The sequence below is a fragment of the Melanotaenia boesemani genome, chromosome 24, assembly GCF_017639745.1.
Source record: "Melanotaenia boesemani isolate fMelBoe1 chromosome 24, fMelBoe1.pri, whole genome shotgun sequence".
In the NCBI taxonomy this organism is placed as follows: domain Eukaryota; kingdom Metazoa; phylum Chordata; class Actinopteri; order Atheriniformes; family Melanotaeniidae; genus Melanotaenia; species Melanotaenia boesemani.
This window is the reverse complement of record NC_055705.1, coordinates 13254062-13264391: the sequence shown is the minus strand read 5'-3', so window position 1 is coordinate 13264391 and position 10330 is coordinate 13254062. Positions and strand designations below refer to the sequence as shown.

At 36.4% G+C, this 10330-nt stretch overlaps 1 protein-coding gene and 1 long non-coding RNA gene across 2 annotated transcripts; one reads left to right on the top strand and one right to left on the bottom strand.

The window, feature by feature from the left end:
* The first annotated feature begins 6319 nt into the window (after nt 1-6319).
* LOC121635748 lies at nt 6320-7260 on the top strand. The gene is made up of 3 exons (XR_006009526.1): nt 6320-6370; nt 6648-6847; nt 6964-7260. It is a non-coding gene; the product is annotated as an uncharacterized LOC121635748 (long non-coding RNA).
* Nucleotides 7261-7590: 330 nt separating this feature from the next.
* On the bottom strand, nt 7591-9947 carry LOC121635188. The gene is made up of 6 exons (XM_041978272.1): nt 9732-9947; nt 9383-9511; nt 9096-9289; nt 8678-8825; nt 8374-8578; nt 7591-7892 (listed from the first exon to the last, which is right to left on the bottom strand). Exons 1-6 carry the CDS (start codon nt 9945-9947, stop codon nt 7591-7593), a joined length of 1194 nt encoding a protein of 397 aa, XP_041834206.1.
* Between the last annotated feature and the right edge of the window lie 383 nt (nt 9948-10330).

Below are 10330 nucleotides of genomic sequence, written 5' to 3'. Positions count from 1 at the left end.
CCTTCATTCCCTTCACAAAACTACTGTTTTGTTGATCTGATTTCATCAAATGTTTAAGTGATCGTTGATTACATTAAATCCTTATTTTCAACCACATTTCTTCCTTGAAGGTGATGGTTCCCCACCATTTTCTTTTCTTGAAATGCCAGTAATGTGACCCTTTGAAACAGATTAACATCTCTCCCACGACCACATATTTCAACATGGTTGTTTTAAAAATGAGAAGCTACTCACTGCATCAGTTAGGGTTAAATAACGTGTTGCCAGGTAAAACATAATCATCCATGCAGTAAATATTTAAAGGGAAACCTGACAACTGTTTTAGTCACTGAGAGTATAGATTGACAATCTATTTTCGTTATTTGGAACAACATCTTTTCTATTCTCAGCTCTTTTCTGCCTCAGTCATCTGCTCAAAACAGAGATGGAAACTTTAAGGTCTCAAAAGGCATGGTCTTTGATAAAAAAAAAAAAATTACTTTTTCTGCATTCAGTTTTATAATTCTCAAAAGCACTTGTTTTAAAAGCCATAAATAAATGGGGGACACCAACACAGAAATGAGAACTTTCTAATTCCAGTATCTGCCCAGATTTGTCTTCAGATTAAGCAACCAATAAAATATACCTTGTTGGATCATTTTGATTGACTTTGCATTGACTCATTTCTTAAATGCTTGACAAAAAAAAAAAAAAAAAAGAAATAAAAAACTTGTCAGTGTCCTAAAAACATTATTTCAAGAAGGTTATTTCAATACCACTTTTTCCAATCAGCCAAGTTCCTATAAAGACTTGTACAGTATTTAGTGACCAAGGAGTATTAGAAAAAGTAACACAGAATATTCTTGTGGGCTTCTATGAGGGGGAAAAAAATCTTACATTGGTTCCACAATTTCTGATACTTTCACCTTTCCAAAATCTCCCTGCCCTGTTTTTCCCTCCATTGTATCAATGTAAAGTATGCACTAAAGCTTTGTAGGCCTAATAACACCCAATTTTATGCCTTTCACATCCATTTCCAACAATACTATTATCTCCCCCTCCCTTTTAGTCTCTGTCAAGCAAACACTGCCTTGGGTAGAGAACAATGCTTAGTGCTCACATTGGTCTAAATGGACTAATTTGTGGCACATCTGTAAGAGCAGGCCTTCCCATTTAGTTTGTTTTACAAATACAGTATAATTAAACACTTAACAGAAAGCTGGTCTCAAGTTATTTACACTAGTCTTATCAGCTCCTTACCCCCTCATACAATCCTGAAGAACAAATCTTTCGTAAGTTCAGCTAACTGTAAAATTACTTTCCTAACCCTGATGATCCTTCAATGTTGATGTCAAATTTAATTGAGAATCCTAATAGTTTTTTAAAGGTTTCTAAGGAGCTTTAAGAATAAAATTATGCACAACTCTTTAAGAAATTTGGCAAGATTAGCATTTTTAATATAGATTTTGCTCCACTTTTAAGTGAGAGCAAGGAATTGGAAACACTTTCATAGAGAATGTAAAAGTACATCACACCGTGTTGAATACTGGGAGAGAAACTGTCTTGTTTCATCTATTTATAATTACTGTTGGTGGGAAACAGGTAAATCTGGTGGAGATGAGAAGAGATACAGAAAGGGAGTGGGAACAGGGATAGAAAATAAACCTCACCAGCATTAAAATTAGGCTTTTTTTTTTTTTTTTTTGTATTCAACATTTGGTTATGATCATTAGTAACAGAATACTATATTATTTTAGAGGCTGATCCTAAAGTTACAGCTTAAAAATACAATACTGACACAATACTGACGTTCTGCATTTACAAGCTACAACCTCAGAGTAAGCAAGAATACATTATGACCTCTTCAAGGAGGTAGTGGTAACAGAGGTGGGCTCTGGTCTGGACAACCCGGGTAGTGCCATATTAAGTGTGATAACTCCAGCTCTTTGTGAAATCTTTTATCGTTGTTGGTTGTGTATTGCAGGGCAACAGTTTAACTACTAGTGTGATAATGCAGCCACAGGTCCTTCATCTTAAGTAACTTATGAGCTGCCTGCATCCCAACGAAACCCACAGCACTATGTGTAAAAGAGAAAATATTGTTCAGCATTCCCTCCAATATTTAATTAATTAAATAACATGCACATGCATTGAGTGGTGGAATTAAAGTTCTACAATGCTCAATAAAGCTTTTATCCATCAACTCTTAAGTTGTCTGAAATAAAGAAACACCTGCATCCCACGTGCCCTACCTCAAACATTCATGCTACATATCAGCTATACCCCTCCAAGCTGCACACTGCATATTGCTTGCTTTTGTTTTGAGCCCCTCCACCCCAGCATTCACCAGTATGCTCCGGTTAAAAAAAGAAGATATTGTTCAGCATTTACTCCAATATCTAACTGAACTATAAAGTTAAATAGTGAGTTGCCTGACTATAACTAACTATAGATGTGGCCACAGTGGGCCCTTTAGAGTAAAATGTCACTGTACATTCAGGGGAGGTGTACAAGAAACAACCCAGATTGAGTAAATGACCTGCTGGTGTTATCTACAAAAAAGTTCAGTTTAATTTAAGACATGAAACTTTCCTAACCCAAACCACCTTGCAGTGTTTCCTGAACCTCACCACAACATCTGAGCAAGTCAAGTCCAAAGTGAATGTTTACTAAAACTAATTTAAAGTTACAGTCTTTTCTGTGACACTTTAAAATTGAGAAATAATTTTTGATGTCTAAACCAAAAGAAAGAAGCAAAAAACATGTGAAACAAAGTCTATTATTAATAACAAATATCTACTCGGCCTCACAGAAAATGAAGGTATGTACTTCCTGGATGGAATTTTTTTTTAAAAGAAATCCAAAACAAAAAAATATTTGCAAATATTCTTTGAAGAAACTACAAACATTAACCTGTTAAAGCCAAACCCATGAAAAAATGGTAATAAAAGTCCATTTTTTTAATATAAGGTCTTTATTTGGCTCTTTAACAAAATGTAACAAAAAAATTTTTGGGGGGGAATATCTACCATTAATTACCATGTGATATATAAAAAAATATTATGGTTTTCTGCTTCTGGGTATCTATTAGGGGACAGAAGACAAGTGTCAGATTGTGTTCAATAGGATTTTGAGCAAAGTTTATACCATAAATTGAAGCAAAATGTCAGGCTCTTACAGGTTAAATAAAAAATATGTGAAAGAATAAATCTTTGGCTTTTGTTTAACAGTACTCACTTTGTCGTCATGTTCTGCAATACAAAAAAAAACTAAAAAAGTCAGAAAACCATAGGCGCATTTTAGGAAAATGATCAAATAACTTAAATAACTTATCATTTTTTCACTTACCAAGTGAGGAGGGGAGGCGAGCTCCGAGCAGGCTCTCGTTTCTGGTATCAAGCATTCACCAGATGTGACCTGCTTCAGGGACAGTAGCAGGTGAGGAGTTTGACTGGGGCGGTACACCTGTCAAACAGTAATGCAGGTGTCCTAAGATGAACTCAGGGAGGACAGAAACCTCTCGTAGAGCAAAAGGGCAAAAGCTCTCTTGATCATGATTTTCAGTATGAATACAGACCATGAAAGCGGGGCCTCACAATCCTTCTGACTTTTAGAGTTTTAAGTAGGAGGTGTCAGAAAAGTTACCACAGAGATAACTGGCTTGTGGTTGTCAAGTGTTCATAGTGATGTCGCTTTTTGATCCTTCAATGTCGGTGCTTCCTGTCATTGTGAAGCAGAATTCACCAAGCACTGGATTGTTCACCCACTAACAGGGAATGTGAGCTGGGATTAGACCGTTGTGAGACAGGTTAGTTTATCCTACTGATGATGTGTTGTTGCAATAGTAATCCTGCTCAGTACAAGAGGAACCACAGGTTCAAACATTTGGTGTATGTGCTTGGCTGAGGAGCCAATGGTGCGATGCTACCACCTGTGGGGTTATGACTGAACGCCTCTTAGTCAGAATCCTACCTAGACGTAACAATACTAAAGTACCACAGAGCTTCGGCTGATCTCGGATAGCCAGCTCCGGCTGGTGCGGAGAGCTGTTTGTGACAAGGATGGTAACCCTTCTCCCGATGCGCACAGCATGTTTGTGGAGAGCCTGGTCCTAAATCACTTGCAGACGACCTGACCGACCACGCAGAGCACCACAGCCTCACAGCAAGAAGGTCGGTGCATCAAGCCTTGGCTGGGAGGCAGTTCGAACTGGTGGCCTTTCTGTATGTTTGCATGCTGTCCCCGTGTATGCGTGGGTTCTCTCCGGGTACTACGGCTTCCTCCCACCATCCAAAGACATGCATGTTAGGTTAACTGGTCACTTGAAATTCTCCTTAGGAGTGATTGTGAGCGTAAATGGTTGTTTGTCTTTATGTTGGCCCTGCAATGGACTGGTGACCTGTCCAGGGTCTACTCTGCCTAACTGTTAATTGCTGGGTTAGGCTCCAGCTTTCCTGTGACCCTTAATGGACAAAGCGATAGAGATAATAATGAACTTTAATAACTTGAGGCTTATTATATTAGTGAATGACTTCGTTTTTAATACTATATGGCAAATGCCAACGTGCTTACATGCTGGGTACATATTTGGTTTTTGCATACTTGCATTCTGGCCATGAAAAACCTGCACGGTATTTTTAGACCAAAAGGGTCCGTGTACATCACGGCCAACCGATTTTCTTTTTGAGGTTAAAAAAAACAAAATCGGGAAACGGCTCATTTCCCGATGACCAATAAAAAAACGAGAAACGGAAAATAGGAAATGACTCGTTTTTCGTTTTTGATTTTCAAAATGAAAATCGGAAAATAAAGAAACAAATTGTTATCTATATTCCGACAGTGTGTCTTTAGATGAAAATTTAAAATCAGAAAACGACGGTAATTTTTTATTTTCAATCTTGGATTTATTGTTGATTACTTTTAAGACCGTGACCCGGAAGCTGTCCCCGCACGTTACGCGGCCTCACAGAACATCAACAGTTGTTGCAAATGTACTGAGGAATGGATGTGGAAAGTTTTGTTCTCTTTCGAGGAGGAAAACGAGTTACGCTGAATGGCAGTGACATGTCAGTGGACAAGATATGCAGAATTTTCCAGGTATGCAAATCTTTAAATGCATATGATTTAAGTTTTGAAATGAAAGTTGTTTTCTGCGTGTGGTTAGCTAAACATACGTTTTTGTTTATGTATGTTGAAGCATCTTTATAATACAGTTACATGAATAAAATACACACACACACACACACACACATACATATATACACACATATATATATATATATATATATATATATATATACATACACACATATACATATATATATATATATATATATATATGTGTATATATATATATGTGTGTATGTATGTATATATATGTGTGTATGTATGTATATATATATATGTGTATGTATGTATATATATATATGTGTGTATGTATATATACATATATATCTATATATATACATATATATATATATATATATATATATATATATATATATATAAATATATATAATATGCATTTTTCTTATTTCGTACATATATATCAAAGGTAGGTATACTTTTAAAGAAATGTGTATTCAAAAGGTATAAATGTGTTCTGGTTAGCTGTAGTATGTGTGTGAGACAGATTTTTTTTTAAAATGTTTTCTTTGTTTTTATTTATTCTCTTCAATTTGACAGGTCAGTTGTGGTAGTCTGTATATTACAGATGACATGAACACAGCGATATTTCCAGATCCTTCTGGAAATTTCTCCACCCTCAGTCTCCAAAACCGTGGTCATTATGAGGTCCACGGAGATTCAGAACAAGTTCAGATCCCACCAAGCAGAGCCCCTCTTTCTGTTCCCTTTAGCTTTACACGCAGACCCTCGTCTTCTTCTGCACCCACTGAAACACCACAAGCTTCAACTTCACGATCCAGCTTTGCAACAAGAGTGTTCCAAAGGTATTTGATAAGAAACTTTTGTTAGGCTAAAAAGATATGACAAAAATATTAATAAAAAAAACTTCATCCTAGGTCGATACACATTGCAGAAATTGTGAATGACAAATTAACAGCTGCCAGGACCGTGGTCATTCGCTTCATGGAATCTGATGCAACAGTTGAACGGATGACAGAAAAAGTAAAGGAGGCGTTGGGCTGTGTTGAGGCCATTACCCTTGCAGACAGCCAAGGAAACGAAATTGTGGACTCAGAGGGTACAAGAAGTAAGTTGTGTTATCACTAGTTATGTTTTTATTAGTTTAGGCTGAAATGATTGTAAATATGAATTTTTTTCTGACTCCAAAAGGCTCCAGTTACTGGAAACAAAACTCCAGAAAACTCTATGCCATCTTTGAAGATGAATTTTTGGAGTTCCAAAATGGTCGAAGAGCTAAAACGAGGTAATGACATTGATGTGAAGGCCCACATCTATATAAATAGCATAATACAATTTTATACTCCATTTACTATGTCACTGACATATATATTCTTTGTTTTTGTTATTTTTTTTTAATAATTAGTAGGGCTTTACCAAAATAAAAGGTTCTGAATGGTAGTTATGAATTGTTTCATGATTATTTGTCAAAAAACTAGCAGAACTCAAATTTATTTCAAATGTCATACAACTGAAAAAAATGTGTCATAACGTGCTGAAAAAGTATGATTCAAACTTTACAGGCGAAGGTCTGAGGAAAATGGGAGCTTACAAGAGGTCATTAGAAAAATTGATCAACTAAAACAAGCTTCTGAGACCCTCCAAGATGTCACTGGCACAATAAACCTTCTGGCTGACCTTGCAAAAGTTAAAAGCACAGCAGCCAGACAAGATGACCGCCTGCCCCATGTTATGGATGCCCTGAGCTGTCTTGTTTGTAAAGGTTTAAAAAACACACAATTTGTAACCATAAGTAACTATTTGATAAAGACATGTAGTACAGTTTGATGTTTATACATGATCCAATAATTGTGTTTTTGTTTACTTAAACCTATCCAGGTCTAATGGCGGAGCCAATGTTTTCCACATGCTGTCAGTCTCTGCTGGGATGCCGAACATGTGTGGAGCAGTGGCTGTTAAATACAGACTACTGTCTGAAATGCAGAGCAGACGAGTTTGAGTTCAAGGTACACCAGGTCAAAGGTCTTAATGCTGTTGTGGCCTTCTTCAAAGAGACAAACACAGAATAGTTGATGATAGAAGGATAATTTATTTTCTCATGGAAAATGTTGCCAAAGAGCTTAAACCGTTCTGTTTTTCTTCAAATACATCAAGTTTGATGCTATGTTCCTTCATATTTCAGATCACAACAGCATATTTGTGGTTCTAGAAAGCAATATTTTGGTGTACTATCTAACTACATGTTTTAGGTGAGCTGCAGTTCATCAGCTTTGCACTTTAAAGCACAAACTGAATTTGTTTACTGGATACGTAAAAAAAAAAACAACAACCCTGAAAGTTACTTGAAAATTGTTTATTGCACTAAAACAGTGACATGGTTGTAACTGAAATTATGTGAAGTGTTTCGCACTGTAACAGCGTTTACCGTTAATAAAACTTTTGTGAACAGAACAGTTTTTTTTATTGACGACTGATTCGAAGCACATGTAAGACTGGGGTCTCAGCTCAAATATATCTTCTGGTGGTGTCAATAAGAGATCTGACAGCATCTTGGAAAGGTCCATAGTTATTATGCACCACATTTTGATATAGTGATTTTAAGTCAAAGTGAGAACCAAACTCAGTTTCAGTCTGTTGTTTGCTGTCTTCTGAGCGGAAAGGATCACATCCAAAAACTGATTCCCTTTTCAAAGCTGATCCAGTTTCCTGTTGATACAGATCAGCTGCAGCAGCTCCAAGAGGCAGAAGGTCCTCAGGGACTTTTGCAGGACACCCTTCCTTTGCCAGGTCATTTGGTATTCCCTTCCCTACAAACACATGATAGTGAAGGCGGCTTAATGGTGAAAACAGAACCCCAAAATGTTGAAAATAAGCATAATGCAAAGTTACTGAGGGCAGACAAAAGGCTGGAACTTCTTCAGTGATTAGACAGTCACTATACCAGTTATACCAATCAAATATTAGATGGAATAATGATTGCCAAATTACTTTTGAAGTCCATATAGATAAATACCACTTCATCCATTGTGAGGAACATGAGGTGATATTTGCCTTCTCATCTAGTTACTTTATTTGCCTTATAACCAGATTTTTAATGAAATTAGATTTGTACATATATAAAATATGTGTACCTCTTACAATGTGTGTGTATCTCTCTCATATATATATATATATATATATATATATATATATATGTATATATACACACACATTTTCCTTTTTTTTTAACATGACATCCAAGCCTATTTTTTACAAGGGAATATCTGTTATTTGTGGAAGAAAACATACCTGGGATCCTGTGTGCATTCCATGCATCAACAACATTTGTAATCCCAATTCCTGCCATCTGACATGTCAGATTTGACACACAATATCTGGATGTGTTGTCCTCCATGTCAAGTTCATCCATGTCCACCAGCTGGACCAAAGCTGCCTTTAATGGATAGTTGACTCTGGCATTCACCTCTGACCACATTCTCTCTATCACATGGTTCTTTGAAAGATTCAAAGATTTAGGGAGTTTAGTCAGTTTATGTACTCACATGAGACATGTGCCAAGGCATTTGAATTAGGTTTGAAAAACAGTTATTACTCGTGTAGAAGGTGTCTGAACATAGGGCAGCCTTTGACGATTGTGTCTGTGTTCTGCCAGCTTTTCCTGGATGAATAAAGAAAGATAAAACTCTGTACCGCAGTCTACTCTCATCTGGTCCCACAGTCCAAAAGAGAGCACAGCAGATCTAAAAAAAAAAATAACACAAAAGCACCACACAGGAGTTAAATAGAAAACAACAGTTGTTGAGATTTGAGGATTTTAAAGTAACATTCAAAGATAAGTCTCTGTCCAAACTTAACAGACTATAGTTAAACTGATGAATGAATGTATGGTTTGATTTAATTAACAAATAAACTGACTATAACGAATATATATAATTAATTGTCATTTGTCATAGTTTTATCAATGTGCATTTTTTGTTGTGGATCCTGTGAACCAACATTAAACATTTTACCTGTAAACGTCCTCATATATGATGAGGTTATTCTTTATCGGCATAGTGGAATGACTGACAATTTTCTTGCTGAAACCATCTATTGCCATTACATGGGTCACTCCAAACATAACCAGCTTTTCGTTTTGATCAACATGCAGCTTGTGACCCATGTATTCTGCATTGTAGGGAACAGGGTTTAGATTTCGGGCTCCCTAAAATAAAACAGAAGATTTAAATTATTGAAAGGCTAAACATTTCTACATTTTTACATCAGTGGTACTTCATTCTGTCTGTTTATTCTCTACCTGCTGCCTCGAGATGTGGTAGGGTTGATGAATGCTCCGCAGTATTCTTCCCACTCTGCCCTCAGCAGCTTTTAACCCCTTAGCAGACAGATATCCTGTCATCATTTTACGACCAAAGGAGGATCCAGTCTGGAAAAAGTGTAGTAACTTAAAACATGGAACTATTCACTGAATGTGTAGGCCTAATAGGAATCATGAAAAAGCAAGAGCGAATATCACTCTACAGGTGTTTATTAGTTCTAACAATTACTGACAGGTGAAGCAACAGTGTATTTTATTATGAATAAAAATATGTAGGCTACGCAGATATATTAATAATAATAATAATAATAATAATAATAATAAATACCTCAGAAATGCTTTGTGCAATTTCGATTTCCAGTCGGCTGTCAGGACAGAAGTCTTTGACAAGTCCCTGCTCAGCGCACCACCTTCTGACATTTCTCTCAGAAAAACCCCGCCTTGCGGTTCCAAACTGATGACATAAAGCGGCGGCGATATCGTCACACTTCATTCCACTAGTTCTTTTTTCTCTTATAAAATCTGCAAACTCGTGCAGCGCCATTGTTTTCGTATTGAAGTTTCATCCACATTAATCTAAATTAATCGCAATAAATTCCCGCGAGCCACGACCGATAAGCGAAATTTTTCTTCTTCACTTGTGTTTTGCGGGGACAGCTTCCGGGTCACGGTCTTAAAAGTAATCAACAATAAATCCAAGATTGAAAATAAAAAATTACCGTCGTTTTCTGATTTTAAATTTTCATCTAAAGACACACTGTCGGAATATAGATAACAATTTGTTTCTTTATTTTCCGATTTTCATTTTGAAAATCAAAAACGAAAAACGAGTCATTTCCTATTTTCCGTTTCTCGTTTTTTTATTGGTCATCGGGAAATGAGCCGTTTCCCGATTTTGTTTTTTTTAACCTCAAAAAGAAAATCGGT